An 18,033-nucleotide genomic window follows, 5' to 3' on the forward strand; every position below is an offset into this window, starting at 1 on the left:
CCATAGCTCCTCAGTTAGGGTGGGGGCTTGGCAGCCCGCTCCCGTCCACACTGGAGTTGTTAACTGGCGTTATCTTTTGCAGGGACCCACAGCTGCTGTGAGTTTGTGTGCAAGGGTCATGTCACATCCAGACAGCGTTTCATAGAACTCCTCCTCATCCTGTGGCACTTACATTCTTCCCACTTCCTCTTCCACAAATCTCCCTGGAGCTTTGGAGTGAGGGTGGGGCTTGACATAGATGGCCCATCGATGGTGTAACACTCACAGTTGATTATTTGGGGCCCTTTGAACTGGAATACACCTCTGCGTTAACCAATAACATTGTAATAAGAAGTGTCTCCTCTCTGGATGTAAATACAAATATTTAGAAGGCCATTTGACAATATGACCATTTTGAAGAGCAGCATAAATATGTTCTTCCCTATGACTTCTGCAGCCTTGGGTTTGGGCCATGTTTACAGTACAGGCATGAATCCCCTCCTGTAGAGCAGGCGTCGAGTCGGGCCCAATCAAGAGAGCGATTGGTTACTCCATCAATAGTCTTTCCACTTCTGCATCAATGGCACATGTCGCCTGTGCAGTTGCCATTGTAGCTTTGGGGTCCAGTGCTGGATAAGACTATGTGTTTTCTCTTCTAGAACCCTGCTTAGCACTTCTGACTGCTATGAAAGCTATCCAGGAGGGAGAGAGACTCTGGGTCAGTTCAAGATCAAGTTTTCTATGTCCTGCATCCAGTGTATGGTGTCTTCAGCAGTTGAGTTTTACCACAGAATTATGATGGGCATCTAAGAGCAATGGCAATGGCCTTTGTGATTTGGGGTGTTTCAGGGGAAGTAACTCATGCCTGGCACTGGTATTTTCATAATTCATGTCTTCTAAGAGAAGCATTGTTCACTGATGTGGGGAATGTCCATTCAAAGTCTTTAACACACACACACACACACACACCCCTATACATAATGTATATTACTTATTATATAATACATATACTATATCGTTTGTGTTTGTAGTAGTTTCATAAGGCTTTATGCATCCTTGCTTTTGGTTAACCGCCTGCTATTTCCCCTTTCTCCTACTACCCCCACTTAAACCTTCGGCTCCCAGCGGTCTCCCCGATTCTCTCTTACCACATATATTCTACTGTCCCCTCTTAGGGCTTCTGACTTGGATTGCGAGATCATAGGTTCCCCAATAGCTTCTTCACACGTCCTTTAGTCTGTCTAAGGCCCCTCATTTCCGCATGTCCATCACTTTGCTATGTGCTTGAGTACCTGTGCACCCAGAGTTACCCTTTATCTCACTTCACCTGCATCCCCTTCACTCAATGCGCCTCCTTTCCAACAGCCAATTTCTGGTTTCCTAGCTTCCACATGTAGTCCATATTGAACACACAAAAAAGATTTGGAGATAAGGCCCTCATACAACAATTGTCTTTTGAGTTTGAGTGACTTCCCTCAGTATAATTTTTTTTTTTCGGTTCTATCCATTTACCTGGAAATTTCATAATTTAATTTTAACAGTTGTGTAATAGTTCATATTGTACATGTACCATATTTTTGTTATCCATCCATCAGTTGATGGACATTTATGTTTATTTTATTTCATAGTTATTGTGAATAGCATGGCAATGAAGATGTATGTGTAGTTATCTCTGTCGTAAGACATAAAGTCATTTGACTATATGCCTGGGAGTGGTATTGCTGGGCTATATAGTAGACCATCCATACAATTACATTTATCCACAAGTACCTCCCTCCAACTCTACCTAGTGTGAGAGGCATTTTCCTACATGAACATTTCAAGTTAAAATATTTTAAAAGACATCATTTTATCTTTTATCTACCTTATTGAAATATAAATCTGAATGTATCATCTGTTCAATCAAGTGATAATAATTTTTATTTACTCAATGTGGGCAGATATACAGCCAAGCTCAAAATCCAGTTAGATTTCTGGGTGCCTGTAACCATATATTAGTCTGTGTGTCTCTCCTCTTTCTTTCTTTCTCTTCTTTCTCTCCCTTCCTCCTTCCTTCTCTACCTTCATTTTTTTTTCTACATCTGGTCTGTAATTCACTACGTAACCTAGGCTGGCCTTGAACTCATGGCACTCCGCCTGCCCTAGCCTCCTAAGTGCTAAGTTTGTAGGGCTAAGCCACCACACCCAGGTCCATGATTTTCTTTGTAATCAATTAACACAGTACTTTTGTGCATAGTGATTACTCTAATAGTGTCGTCTAGGGGATATAACTAATTCATATTTATATCTACATTTTATATCTAGGAAGATATTTACTATAAGGCATTGGTTCATGGGATTGTGGAAGCTTAGATGTCCCAGAATTTGCCCCCTGCAGGCTGAAGGTCCAGAGAAGGTGTGCTTTGAAAGCTGAGGACTGGGTATCCAGTGGGATTGATTGCAAGAGCACCAATGGCAGGAGAGGGTTGATGTGCCAGGTCAGAAGTCAGCCTGAGGAGGGTGAGGTGGATTCTTCTTCTCCAACCTTTTTATTCAATGTAATCCCCCAGTGCACTAGCTGCTGCCCCAACAGTCCTCCAAGTCCAATGCTAATCTTTTGAGACACACTCAGAAATGACACTCAGTATCCTATGGTCTACTCAAATAGACACACAGATCAACTTTCACATCTACTCTCTATTAAGTAAATTGCAGGAAAAGTGAACTCCTCTGAGAAAGTAATCTATTTTGCAGCTATAACTTTTTAATTTTGTATAATTTTATTTTTTGAAGTGAAAATATAATTACATCATTTCCTTTCCTCTTTTTTCTCTTTCCATCCCTTCCAATTCACTTACTTATTCTTGCTCAAATTTATGGTTTCTATTTCTTTAAATACATACACACACACACACATATACATATATATTATACCTGAATATATAAATATAACGTGATCAGTTTGTATAATGTTGCTTGTCTGGATATAATCTCAGGGCTGACCACTTGGTATTGGATAACAAATTGGGGAGCTCTTCTCTGAGGAAGGTTATTTTCTTCCAGTCTCAGCATTTCTTAATTGCCTGTAGTTGTCTCGGGTTGAGGCCTCGTGAGTTTCCCCATTCCACATCAGCATGTTTATTGGTGTTTAGACAGTCATGTTGGTGAGACTCCCTGATAGTTCTAGGAGATAAAGTCTCACAGCAAACTTGTTTGTTCCTCTGGCTCCCTCTTTCACTATGATATGTGGGACCTTAGATGCAGGAATTATGTTGTAGATGTATCGGTTGGGGCTGGGCACCACAAGGTCACTTGTTCTCTACATTTTGGTCACTTGTGTTTTTCTGTAATGTTCTTCATCTGTTTCAAGGAGATATTTCTTTGATGAGGGACACAGGCTGTACTTACCTGTGGGTATAAGGGTAAATACTTAGAATGTAGTTAGCAGTTAGGCCAGTTTAGTAAAGTGGCTGTTGTAGGTTCTCCTCCAAGATCCATGACTTCACTAGCCTTGGGTAGTTGGCTAGTTTCCACCACCGGGCATGATTTCCCTCTTGTTGAGCAGGCCTTAAGTCCTAGTAGAGAGCTGTTGGTTATCCCCAGGGTATGTGTACCACTATCGCTCCCTTAGGGGATATCATGCCATGCTGGTTCATTGTCTCAGTTCATAAGCATCATAGCTGGGTAGGACTCTTAGTTGCTTCCCCACTTTGGGAGTTTGAGTGGCATCATGTGGTACCATGAAAATTAGTCCTCAGGGAGGAAGATTTCAAGTCAGAACCATCTTGGGTCTGTATCTTGTATCTGAATTTAATAGTGTGTCTTCTACAATAGGCATTTAACTTCCCTCTCTGAGAGGCAACCAGGGCCAACTGAAATTGGCCGTTCTGGGGCGGCCCTAAATAACAACTCAAAAGGAGGGTTCTCATATCTTGTATTGAGGGCTTTGTTAGATAGTCAATAGCTCTTAAAGAGAATATTGTCAGCCCAGATGGGAAAAATTCATTTAAACTCTATATGTATGCATATAATAGATTTGTGTGTATTATAAGCTCAGGTAGATAGACAATAGTATGATTTAATATGTACATAGGAAGATTTGGAGCTGGGAACCACAGATGAGAGAGAACATGCCTTTTGTCTTTCTGGGTCTAGGTTACCTCACTCAATATGATCTTTTCTAGGTTCATCAATTTGCCTGGAAATGTCATTGTTTCATTTGTCTTCACAGCTGAATAGCATTCTTTAGTGTGTGTGCACTATGCTTTCATGATCAATTCATCAGCTGGAGAACATTTACATTGTTTCCATTTCCTACCTACTGAGAATAGAGCAGGAATGAACATGGCTGAGCAAGTCCCTGGAGTAGGAGTGATTTGGGCAGATGCAGAGGAGTGGTCTAGCTGGGTCATGTGGTGGATTTAGTTTTAGCCTTTTGAAGGTTCTCCACACTGATTCACAGAGTGGCAGGACCAGTCTACAGTCCCAGCAACAACGAAAGAGGGTTCCCTCCTCCACTTCTCTTCAGCATTTGTTGTTGGTTCTTTTATTGATCTCTGCCATTCTGATTAGGGTAAGATGAGATCACAAAGCTGTTTTGATTTGTGTTTCTCTAATTGCTAGGGATAGTGGTGTGTGTGTGTGTGTGTGTGTGTGTGTGTGTGTGTGTGTATGTATGTGTGTGTGTGTGTGTGTGTGTGTCTGTCTGTCTGTCTGCATATGTGTGCATACTCACATGCACATGTGGAGGTCAGAGGTTAACATCAGGTATCTTTATTGCTCTCCACCCTAGTTTGTGAGGCAAAGCCTCTCACTGAACCTAGAATTCATTGGTTGGCTAACTGTTGGCCTCAAGTTCTGGGGATCCACCTGACTCTCTTCCTCTTGATAGAGTTGCAGGCACTCACCACCATGCCTGGCCTTTACATGGGTGCTGGGGTCCAAACACAAATCCTCATGCTCGTTCTGCAGCTACTTTGCCAACTGAGCCATCTAGCCATCCCTGGAACTGTAATTCTTATAGTCATGGCATGAGCTGCAAAATTAAATGCATAAATGAGAACACCATAATGAAACTATTTTGTACAATTAACATGATAAAATGGTTTTTGAAAAGTGATTTGAGTTGGAGCTCACAGATTACAACAAGATCATTTGGCAGCTTCCTCTCTCTCTTGTTACCTTCTTCCTATGTGACTTTTAGTTTGCTGTTTGACTTTCCTAGTGTGTCAGGACTAGAAGCTTCTAAAGTTTAAACAAGTTTTCAACACTTGATATTTCTTCTGTGTAATTTGACCTCGGAAAAGTTGCTTTCCTTTGTATATCTGAATCTTCCTTTTCTCCAACATGGGTCAAATAAGAAAATTCCTTCTGAAAGTTCTCTCTTTGATCTATCTGAGATACAAGAAGTCACACATCCTGCAGAGACACGTTGTTGTCGTCCACAGATATTCAAGGGGAAGGGAGCAGAGGCCAACATCAGAAATAATCCAATTTTAAAGATATCAAACAAATAGAAAACCAAGAAGCATAGCAGCTTTAGAGACAGGAGGATAGCAGAAGATGAAGCAGGATTATAAAATGAAAATTAATCTTTTACTCAGTGTCCAAAGGAACCCCACTTCACAACAAAAGTCATGTTGTATTGACTTCAGTATTCTCCATTTGATCCTTTCTTGCTAGCTTGGTATTCAGCATCACAACCCACCGAGGAAGAGCGCCCCCCACTCCCACCCCACACAACTGTAGGAAACAGAGGTTGAAGATGTGTGGGTGGTGGGTGTCAACTCTCACATTTACATTCAGCAAGCAAGATCAATTGAACAGTATTTTCTTCTCTTTAGATTTTCTTCTTCTGGCTGTTTTGGTTTTAACCAAACTGTGAAACAATGGTAGCACCAAGAGCAGTTAGTTATATGCCAGGTGCTGGGCAAAGAGCACTTTACAACTACCATCACATGTCATCTTTTTTAATAATCCCCTGAAGTGCATAGGCAGTTTCCAAGATGGCTCCCAGTCATCCTGAATCCCGATATCTATGTCCTGTTGTGGTCTTTCCCACACTGAAATGGGGTGATCTGCTTGGCCAGATGTGTAAATGATTGTGTGCCTTTTGGATTGAAAGTGACATTGTATTTATGCTTCTGCATGAGCTCTCATGTTGCTTATGCCTGTCTCTATGCTTTGGGGACACCCAAGCAGTCCTGATGAAGAGGTCTATGAGAGGAGGGATTGAAGCCTTGCACTGATAACCAGGCCAGACTTTCCAGCTCTATGAGTGAGCCATCTTGAATTTTTTAACCCTCATGAAGCCTTCAGATTATGCAGCCAGTGCCATCTTTGACTACAACATCACAAGAGAGCCTATGCCAAAATCACCCAGCCAAGCTTCCTACAAGCTTTCATGTCACTGGAACTTGAGACAACAATGATAACCCTAGTTCAGGGTCATGTAAGTAGTGTTGTTGTGTCCTATATGTTGTGTCTGTTATGTGGCAGTGGGCAATTATAGACTCTTTTGTTATTTTCTTTACCAGAGTCCAAGGAGATTAACTTCCAGGTATAAGACTCAGAACCTTTGGGCCTAGTAGAAATGAGAGGTTTCCCTGAAAATAAAAAAAAAAATAACTTCTAACTAAGGAGAAGCATTTTTGTCTATCAAAGCTCTATTTGTTAAAATGTGATACAAGGTTGTGGGTTAGTGAAATATATCATAAATGTGAAATGCAGTGTTTGGCCCCAAAGATGTTTCAAATTAGTTTAGTTCATATATTTCTCACTGTCTAGAAAGGATTTTAACATTTCTAAGAGTTAATTTTGGAGGAAATTTGCCATTTTCTGTTTCTCTTTTTTGAGAAGATGTAGGGTTTGGAAATGGAAGATGATAAAAGGGAAGACAGAGGTAATATATTTTGAGGCCTTTAAGATGAAAGAACAAGCATGGAGATGATGGATGGGGGCGTGATTATGGTGATCATGATAGTTATTAATGTGACAAGTACACAGCCCTGTAGCATCTGGAGACATTCACCAATTTAATAACATACATCATGAAATTCTCTTTCCCAAGCAGCCATCCATTCTGAGTTTGAACTCTATCATGAGTTCCCAGGAGTGAAGAGAATATAACTCCCTATAGAAAGTAAATTTTGTGTTTAAGATCATCTACTCCCAAGCATCACAAAAAGGAATCCAGTGGTACAAATATATGAAGGTAGAACCCTAGTGGAAAAGTCCCAAGTCCTGTCCTAAGAGCTAGCTGGGAATGCATTTCCCCATCTCTTCATTATTCATTATATTTGAAAAGAAGCTATCAAGTCACAGACAGTGAGCACTTACTTAACCTAAACTTTGTGAGGTAGAAATACTAGAAGTGGAAAGTTGACATTTAAGTTAAAGAAGACAAAGCAAAGGTTGAAGTATTTAGTCTGAGATGTCTGGGCCTCCTGAAAATTCTTTGAGTATAATTCAAAAGCCATCCAGTTGGACAATTATCTACCAAACCCCGTTCTATATGCCAATGTTATGTGATCCCTATAGTCAAGGAGCTTGAATTCTGGAGCTCTAGACAGGTTCATAAGGAAATAAATGCAGTGCAGTGCATTTAATAATTTCATTTAGTGGGTCCAGCTTTTCCTTGCTATTGTCCTAATGCTCCTTTAGATTAGGAATGTTTACTCTGCACCATGCCATTGTGTATTAAAACTATGTAACTTGTTTTTATTTGACCCACCTGTCTCCACCTCTCCAGCACTGGGATTATAAGTGTGCACCACTGTGCCTGTTTTTTATGTGTGTGTTCTGGAGAATGAACTCAGGTCCTCATGCTTGTGGAGCGTACACTTCAGTGATGGAGCCATCTCCCCATCCGTGGTAGTTTGAATAAAAATGGCCCCCATAGGTTCATATATTTGAATGCTTAGTTACCAGGGAGTGGTGCTTTTTGAAAGGATTAAAAGGATTAGGAGATGTGGCCTTGTTGGAGGAAGTATGTCACTGGGGATGGGCTTTCAGGTTTCAAAACCTGGTGCCAAACTCACAGTCTGTCTGTCTGTCTGTCTGTCTCTCTCTCTCTCTCTCTCTCTCTCTCTCTCTCTGTGTGTGTGTGTGTGTGTGTGTGTGTGTGTATTTTTTTTTCCTCTCTCTCTCTGCCTATGGATCATGATGTAGCTCTCAGCTACTGCTCCAGTGCCTGCCTGCATGTGGCCATGCTTACCATGATAACAATGGACTAAACCTCCGAAACTGTAAGCCATCCACCAATTAGATAAGAGTTGCCTTGGTCACAGTGTCTCTTCACAGCAATAGAATGGTGACTAAGACACTATCCTTATTAATGTCTTTAATTATGAAAAATTTTAAAGCATATTAGAAAGCATATTATGGACCAACTTCAATAGTTCACAACATTCCCCACTGTCCACTCCCCCTGCCCCCCCCCTCACAGAAGCACATACAGACACACTTTTTTCTGGAGTGTTTTAAGGTCAATATCAGACATGATTTCTCTTAAAAAATTTTTTCCTAAAAATTTGCTAATAGATAATAAATTTTTTACAAATAGCCAGGTTCACTGCACTATGATCCTTCCTAACAATTTTTAAAGCTTATTTTAAGTTAGTTGATATATCTAGCAAGTACTAATTCTAACAGAACTACTAAGCTTTGGGAATGGACAGGGTTTGATGTGATCTTATTTAGTTAAAAAATAAAAATACTTAATTCATTGAACAATGATGATTTTTAATCTTTTATTATTCATTTGGGGACTCATAAGCCAAAAAGGTCTGTCCTGGTACTTGGTCACTTAAAGACTACTTCAAGCTCGGTCTCTTTTCTCCTCAAGCACTTTACTGCTCACTAAACTTTTCTCATTTCTATAACTTTCCCACATTCTAAATTTGGCCTGATTGCATTCTTATAGGAGGTTCTTATTCATCCATTCCCCCTTTCTCCATCTAGAACTAGGTCTGGGCTTTTGTTAACAGGCTGTCTGTGGTGTTGTGGAGTGCATCAAGCCACACATCTGCCTGGGATTGAATCTTTCAGTGTTAAGATTGCTCCTAGGGGGCTGGAGAGATGGCTCAGTGGTTAAGAGCACTGGCTGTTCTTCCAGAAGTCCAGAGTTCAAGTCCCAGCACCCACATGGTGGCTCACAACCATCCGTAGTAAGATCTGGTGCCCTCTTCTGGCCTGCAAGCATGCATATAGGCAGAATACTGTATACATAATGAATAAATAAATCTTAAAAAAAAAAAAAAAGATTGCTCCTAGTCTTCGACACCATCTTGGCAGTCTTTAATAGTTTCCTTGTATAGTGTGATAGAATGTTCTGGGTTCATTTCACAGTGTGTGCCCCCAGTCTCAAATGAACCATTTCTTCTAGGAGCAATTGGTCCTCTTAGAGGTAAATGGTATTTCAAGTTCACAATCACAGTCTGTGGCCCGTCCTTTCTGCTGCTGTTCTGTTGCTGTGGTGGGCTGGTTATTATAAAAAGAAAGCCACAATGGGCCTTCGATTTGAAAGTAAGCCAACAGGCTCTCCAGGACTGGGCACTGCTCAGTGCTAGAATACATGCTTAGCATGCACATGTTCTGAACTTGGTCCTCAGCACCCAAAATATTTTCATGCAAAGAGATATAGGCTTCCTGATATAAGAACCTTTTCCAATGTATTAGTTTTTATGATGAGACACTTGGCTCCTAACAATACTGATATAAATACTTACTTTTAAAATACTAAGTATGTCATACTAATAATATGGACAATACACAACCATTGAGTGGACAGTAAGATTTCTGTGTTGCCTTCTATGTTTTCCCAGTAAATCCCAAGAAGGATAGACCAGTCCAGATGCAGTTCTGGGGTCAGCTGGAGTCACTGTTTTCTCTTGAGTTGTAAAGCAGCTTGATGTACAGAAAGGTTCATTTGTTTGGTTTCTTTTCCATTTTTAAGGTTGATTTTTCTTCCCCTCTTGGTTCTTTGATATGTAAAACATTTGCACAGCTCAGAAGTCCACAATGGGAGTGTGTCCTATCTGTTCTACAGTAATCCGCATATCTCTCTGTAGATTGCCAGGGTCATTATGTGTATGCCATCTCATATTTCAACCAATATATCATTTGGATAGGTTCCTAGAAGAGTGGTGCTGGGCACATACATGCATATACATAAAACCCAAGGTATATGTGGATATATTTTATTGGTCATAATTGGAAGAACATAAAATGTATTTAGACTTTTGGAGACATAACATGCAATTTTGTGGTATATTTCATAACACCATGTTAACTTTGTTACTATAATTGTATAAGCAGGATATGTTGCTTTCTTCCTAGATTTTTTTTTTCTTCTTCTTTTTCCCCCGCAAGGTAGGGTTTCTCTGTGTAGCTTTGGTGCCTGTCCTGGAACTTTCTCTATAGACCAAGCTAGCCTCAAACTTAGAGAGATTCATCTGCCTCTGCCTCCCAAGTGCTAGGATTAAAGGCGTGCGGCACCACTGCCCGGCTCTTCCATAGATTTTTAATTCTTGTTGTTCATTAAGAAGAGAGTTTTATTTGTGGTGTTGTTGTTGTTGTTGTTGTTGTTGTTTTGCTTTGTTGTGATAGGGTCTCACTCTGTAGCCCAGCCTGGCCTGGAGTTTACTATGTGATCCAGACGTTTTCCAGACTCATGGTACTCCCCTTGCCTCAGCTTCTTAGGAACTGGACTACAGCTGAGAACCTCCATGTCCAACTCAGAAAGGTTTACATTTTCCTGGGATGTGTGTTTAATTTCCAGTTTTATCCTATTGTAACTAGAGTATTTATTATTCATAACATCTGTAGATTGCGGAAAGCTTCTGCCATTTTATCCCCTAATATGTGATCAAAAATTTCACAACTATTTCCTTTGCTCTTGAAGGAGTATATATTTTTTTATCATTAAGATGTATCATTTCATATGTATCCCTGAAACTAACAAATTATATTGTTCAAATCTGATATAATTTTACTTATTTTCTGTTCAGCTCACATGCCTTTTCCAGCAAGTCAATATTCAAAATTGATAATTTGTGCTTGTGCATCTCTGTACATCTGTAATTTCTGCTTTTATTGATAGATGTTTTTGCATTATCTTACAAATAACTATTCCTTCCTTTATTATATCGTTTTTTGAAGTATGAAGCATGACTTTTAGCACTGTACAAGTTTCTTTTTGTTTTATTTAATCCTTTAAAAATATTCCACTCTTAAGTGAGAATTGTAATCCCTACTTCTTATAAACAATGGCTGTATACAGTGTTAGGTCTCACTATGGTATCCCTGCTTTTTTATTGCTTCTGGTAAAGTTACCTCTCAAAGACAGAATTCCCCTCACTGAATAAAATTTGAAGGATGTTCAGGATAGTGAAAGATACTCATGGACCAATAATAGAAGATATGAAATGTTTATTACCTACACGATGGAGCTTCCCGAGAGAGCTGAGCAAACCTCAAGCCTTTATGCTCCACTAGTTTCTTTTATATTAAATCCTTTATAATACCTCTATTATTTAGCTACTGCTACATAACAAAGTGTCCAAGGAGTAGTTTCAAACAGTGGGTATTTATTTTCCTCACAGTTTCTCTCTTAACAATTTGGATGGCATATACCTGAATGCCCCTGTCTGGGCCCCTCTCATGCAGGTCCAGGCATGCAGTTGCCAGGATGCAGCTCTGTCTAGAAGCCACCTTCAGCTCATTCAGTGACTGCCAGCGGGCCCCAGAAGACCCATTTTTAAGCACATTCACACTGTTGCTGCAGGCCTCGTTCACAGTTCACTTCACAGTATGGTTCTCTGTGTAGGCTTCTGGACTACCCAACAATGTGGCAGATAGTGATCTGAGAGAGAAAGAGGCAGAGGGTACCAAGATAGGCCTGGAGAACAGCAGCTCACCATGCAGACTGTGTTGTGTTTTCAGAAGTGCCCAAGCCCAGCTTGTATTCAAAGGGAGAAATGGTTCAAGTACATACACAAATGCCAGGAAACAGATATTACAGACTTACGTCTCACAGGCTTCCTGTAATGTCCCCTTTATGCTCCTTTACACTGACTGGTCAGTTTGACGCCTGCCTATGATATATGCAGTATTCGATGATCTGATTCTACTTCTTGCTTTCTCTTTTTCCCTTCCATCCTCAAAGTCCATTCCTTTTACTTTCTCAGAAAATGTTTGAATGCTTTGCCTCATGTCCTCAACTTCATTTCAATTTTAGCTGAACAGCTGAACACAAGAAACATCCATTGTCAGTCTCTTGGCTGAAATTCTTCAGTTCTTTGACTGGATAAACCTCATTTTCTAGTAGATTCCTCCGGAAGGTTTGATGGCTAATCTCAGTTGTCAGCTTGATTACATCTAGAATCAATTAAACCCACAGCTGCTGTGCAAGCCTGTGAGGGGTCTTCTTAATTAGACTATTTGAAAGGAAAACCCACCCTAAAGCTAGGCCACACCTTCTGGTGGCAGTCCTCATCAAAGGACATGGAAGAAGGAAGCTTTGCCTTTTGACTGCTCATTCTCACTCTCATTGGCAAGTCCATCTTTGCTGCTGTGGCATTACTTTTTGGGTGTTCGAACCTACTTTTAACATAGACTGAAGATAGTGGCTCTCTAGGACTCCAGCACCAGATCAGGACTGCTGAGACATCCAGCCTTGTGGACTGAACAGCTATCCAATTCTTGGCCTTCCTGTCGTGAGGGACATTGCTAGACCAGCCAAACTACATCCTGTAAACCAGCCTAATAAATCCTTTTTTGGTGTGTCTGTGTGTGTACATGTGTGTGTACATGTGTGTGTGTTTGTGTGTGTATACATGCGTGTGTGTACATGCGTGTGTGCGCGCGTGTGTGTACATGCGTGTGTATGTGTGTGTGTGTGTGTGTATGTGTGTGTGTGTGGAGGCGGGGGTGGGAGGGGGTGGGCAGGTGTTCATTCTATTGGTGCTGTTCCTTTAGAGAACCCTGACTAGTATAGAAGGGATCTTGCCTGCCGTCTTCCCTGGGTTTTCTATGATCAGCTGTTTTTTCTGGAGCTTCGATAACTTAAGAATTTAACTCAGTCTTTGGCTTGCTCTTTAAAGAGCTGTGAGGGGCTTCCCTGGTTGCTTACCACTCCTTCCGGTTGTACAGCACTTGCTCTGAGCTCTGGGCTCTGAATGGGCATCTGGCTGAGTGCACCCAGACATAGAGATGTTTGGGGAACAGAAGGAGACACAGTGGAAACACCTGCACCAAAGGCCTGAAAGCAACCAAAAGCACAGAACTGAGTAGTGTTTGTTGATATTGTCGTGAACTGTCACTTGAAGGAAACCAATACCATGTAAGAAATATATAATGATTGCATGAAATCACTCAAAGGCAAACTTGAAGGACAAAGACCAGGAAGATTAAAACCTTTCCTGACAGGGGCTGCAGAATTTCAGTAACTGTCAGTTTGTTATCGGTGAAAATATGAATCCAGACAGCACAGCTGCACTCCTGGGCTACCATGAGGATGTTCAACCCCATCTGTGATTTCCTCCAAGAGTGGCTTAGAGATGGAAAAACGCTAATGAGTAGGCCAATTACCTTGCATCTATCACCTGTCATCATAACCGGCCGCTGCCTGTCGTCCCCACAATGCCAGGACTTAAGACAAATGAGACCAATGTCATTTTGAGCTCTTCATATATTTTTACCATAATTTGTTTAGAGCAGAGCCATTGTGTTTATGTTTTATTTTGTTTGAAAAAAAAAAAAGCATGTCACATAGGCTATGTGAAAGTGTATTCAAACTAAAAATATTGGGGGGGAAGGAAATGACGCCATTCTGTTGCTTTAGTCCTTAAGTCACTCCAAAGAGTCCAGTGTCTGCTGGATCTGCACAGCTGGCAAAATGAGCCCCACTGGGTGACGTCGTCCAGACCCATTACCTGAATGAGCAGGTGGAATATGTCAAAGAACTGGGTGCCCGGGTAGCCAACTTGCACAAGAAGGGAGCCCCCAAATCTGGTATGCAGAGTATCTCTTTGACAAGCACACCCTAGGACACAGTGATCACAAGAGCTGAGCTGACTTTTCCAAAGCCATGAAGACACAGGGAGAGTTGTTATAGCCCATGGATTTACAAGTGACATATTCATGGCCATGACATTTAAATCTTTCCCAGAACTTTCTTTTTCTCTCTTTGTCTCCTCTTGCTTGTATTTTCTTTCTCTTTTTGATCTCTACCCAGCTGTGAAGACCAGAAGCCCATGTTTAATCTGTTTGTAGGTTGATTGTCCTGAGGGGGATCTTGGAACTTAGTGGATCAAGCAGCAGATGGCACAGGATCCTTAGTGGGCAGTGTCTGTTTGTTGTGTTTGGGAGTTAAACATGGCACACCGAGGGAGTGGCTTGTGTGCTCATTCATGCCTTCCTGAGCAGAAAAGCCTATAGTTGGCCTAAAGTGGATTCTTGACCTTGAGATAAGGCTACATGTAGTCACATGGAATACAACTCCTTGTTTAATGTTTTTATTCCAAACATTTGACATAGTTTTGAAGATGATTTTCTTAGCTTTCCCATGTATGAAAAAGCCATAAATAATGTATGACATGGAGCTAGAGAGATGGCTCAGTGGGTAAAAGCATTGGCTACTTTTCTACAGGACTCAGGTTCAATTCCCAGTACCTACATGGTGGCATAGAACCATCTGTAACTCCAGTTCCAGGGGACTCAACACCCTCTTTTGGCCTCTGTGGGCATCTGCATGTATATATAGTGTACAGATACACATCCAGGCAAAACCCCCTACATTTTAAATTGTATGACCTGTGTGCAGGAAGTAACTGATATCTGCTTTAACCTCCCCCCTTATCTTTAGGTGAACAAAGGAAATATGTGAAAATGACAAGTAGAAGACTTGAGGAATCGATGGGAGCTGTGCAGAGGGGGCTGGCCAAAGTGATCACAGGATTGCAGAGCAAAGTCTTGCCTCCCATGAGCCCAAAGGTGGTCACAGAGGAAGAAGTGAACCGGATGGTAATGTATCAAGGAATTTCTGTGGAAGATTCTTAGTGCAGTGTCCTTGGGACAATGTCATTTTGTTCTTTCAGAATATCAGAGAATCGCTGGTTAATATCATATCAGCCACTAGTGTGTTGGGGAGCATAATGCCTTCCAAAGCTGGAGAAGTTCTTAGGCTGCATATATTCTTCAAGGGTTGGACTGGGTGATCAGTTGGAATAAGAGTTTCTTTCTAAGTCCACTTTCTGTTCCTACAGCACAATGTCAGAAACTGGACAACTTATAAAGAAATGAAGTTTGTTTTTGCTTGCCGTTGCAGAGCCTAGTCCAACACTGGGTAGCTGCACCTGGTAATGGCCTCATGCTGCAAGCACCTATGTGTGGGGGGAAGGGAGCTAAAACCCCAAGAGAACCATTAATTCATTCACTAGGGCTCTGACACATGAACTTGGGGGACACACCCCAATCATGTAATGATGTGAATAAACTTACCAAACTTTTCTGAATGGTAGGTAGAGCCATGTGAACTGCCATTCATGTATTCAGTTACAGTCAAATACCAGATTCTCATATGACTCAGCCTAATAATCTGTTATTCATGCACTGGCAAGAGTTGGTTTTGTAATTTGCAGGGCACAGAGCATTAAAAAAAGAATGACTGGTATCTGGGAAAATATGTAGTTTTCTTTTAAAATAAAAATAGGTGTATATCTAATGAATGAAAAACTATTGTGCTAGGAACTGGATTATGAACCATATGCTGTAGAAAACAGTAATAAAAAAAAGTGTGGTTCTGGCAGTGAATGATACTGCCTCTGTTTTAGCCAATCTCGAGTTGCATTTGAACTAGAAAAATGAAGTCAGTCATTGCCTCTTGTGGTGGCCGCTGTTACTTATCTATCACGGCTCTGACTTTTTGTTTTTAAGAGCTTGTTGTTTTAATTTAAACCACACTGTTGCTGACACTTCTTAACACTCCATTACTCTCATCTGTGTTCCTGCCAAAAAGAACTTACACCAAGTTGAAAACTGTGTTAGAGATGATTCTTCATTTAGAGAGAAGCCTTGTGGAAGAGTTCTAGACGCTAACCTAAATCGGCTCTTGGAAACAGTCTTGGCATAGACGCTGCCAATGGCCATGCCCTCCTCACATGTAGAGTTAGGCCTGCGGCAGTAGGAACTTTCTAGAACAACGGCCACAACTGCACAACAGTGACAGATTTGGGGTAGCTAATTCTCTGCTGGGCCAGTGTTATTTAAATGACAAGTTGCATGTGTTTTCTCAAAAATTTGTAGGTATTGGAACACTTTGTGTTCTGATTTCAGTGTGTGAATGTTATTGGCTGCAAGATCCAGATCTGATGCTAGCTTACAGCTCCTCCTGAATGCATCACTCGTTTTTAAGTGGCCGGCTCATGCCTCTAAGATCCTTTACATTTTACATTTCCCTTTAGCATGATGTGGTCTAGATAATCACCCCAGCGCTCTGCTTGCCTGATCTGTAGGTTCAGAAACAGAGCTGTTTCCAGCTCTTCAGCTCTGATTCTTGGAAGTTGTTTTGTTGTGTGTGTTTTGGGGTTTGTTTTGTTTTGTTTTGTTTTGTTTTGTTTACAGATGTAAAGCTGTCTTTTCAGAAACCTCTGGTGAGCATGGGTGTTTTGCTCTTGGGCATATTGGTGTGTATTTCCTTGACTTATTTTCTCTAGGGTTCCACTGTGTGCTTCCCTCAAAACTGTAAGGGATGGGCTAGTGCATGTCACTTTCAGTTGCTGTACAAAGACCTCAGAAGTGCCTGGGATTTCTCTTGTATAATTTAGTCTTCCTCAATATTTTATAAGGGAACTTAGTGACATTCCACAATTATCTTGAAAGCTGCACATACAAATTATTCATTACTGGTGCTTAGGAGAACACTTCCTCAGACTAACCATGTCTGAACTGGGCTCTTGTTGAATTCCAGATGACACCCTCAGAGTTCCTGAAGGAGATGTCCCTCACCACAGAGCAGAAACTGGCAAGTACACGGATTATATGCCGGCCACAGATCATCGAACTCTTAGATATGGGAGAAACAACACATCAAAAGGTACAGCAACGGCTGGAGGGAAGACTCTGTGGATAAGAGGGATTGTGGCTCTTGCAGAGGACCCAGGTTCAGTTCCCATGTCAGACAGCTCCCACTGCCTGTAACTTCAACTCCAGGAGATCTAAGGCCCTCTTCTGGCCTCTAAAGGCATTGTGCTCAAGTGCATAACCCCCCCACCAACACATGCACATAATTAAAAATCAGAATACAGTCTTTTAAAAGCACATCAGGCTGAGCATAAACCATATAAATGTTCGTGACAAGAGATGCTAAATAGAAAGTCGTGTTTCTAGGCTAGCCAGTCCCTTCCGGGGACAGCTGTGTCACTTCTTTCCTGTCTGTTGATCTCTGCGACCTGGTATAGTAGTTGCTGCAATTAATAAGAGAAAGCCTTATTTAAAACCACTTTTGTAGCCGGACGGTGGTGGTGCACGCCTGTAATCCCAGCACTCGGGAAGCAGAGGCAGGAGGATCTCTGTGAGTTCAAGGCCAGCCTGGTCTACAGAGCGAGATCTAGTCTCCAAAGTTTCACAGAGAAACCCTGCCTCGAAAAACAAAACAAAACAAAACAAAAACCACTTTTGACTAATTCTTCTCCTATTTACTTACTTCTGGTTGGTATTTGACACAATTATTTACAGGGTAAGAGTAATTCCAGGAATTATATCGGCCAAGCCCAATTAAGTTACCTCCTTGTTGTCACAAGCTGTCTGTCCTTCCTGAACTGCCTATGAGTGAAGAAGTGGGGGAGGGAAAGTAGGCATTTGCTGTCTGGTTTTGTGTAACACGAATTGCTAAACAGTCTTATTAATAAAAAACCCAGAGCCAGATATTGGGGTAAAAACCTGAGAGATCAGAGGAATAGGAAAAGCCACAGACAGCCTCACCTCACCGACATCTCAGTTTCCAAAGAGACCTACTTCCTGTATACCCACGCCTACATGCCTTTCTGTTCTGCCATCGCATTTCCTCTCTCTGCC

The 18,033-nt window shown here is 41.3% G+C and overlaps 1 protein-coding gene across 1 annotated transcript in view; it reads left to right on the forward strand.

The window, feature by feature from the left end:
• Positions 1 to 18,033, forward strand: part of Hydin (HYDIN axonemal central pair apparatus protein) — a 350,853-nt gene that overhangs the window by 25,322 nt on the left and 307,498 nt on the right. The window contains 2 exon segments of the mRNA XM_036188859.1: positions 14,825 to 14,982; positions 16,928 to 17,053. Of these exon segments, the coding sequence (XP_036044752.1) occupies positions 14,848 to 14,982; positions 16,928 to 17,053 (261 nt within the window). The 5' untranslated portion in view covers positions 14,825 to 14,847.

Source organism: Onychomys torridus, chromosome 5, assembly GCF_903995425.1.
Source record: "Onychomys torridus chromosome 5, mOncTor1.1, whole genome shotgun sequence".
NCBI lineage: Eukaryota > Metazoa > Chordata > Mammalia > Rodentia > Cricetidae > Onychomys > Onychomys torridus.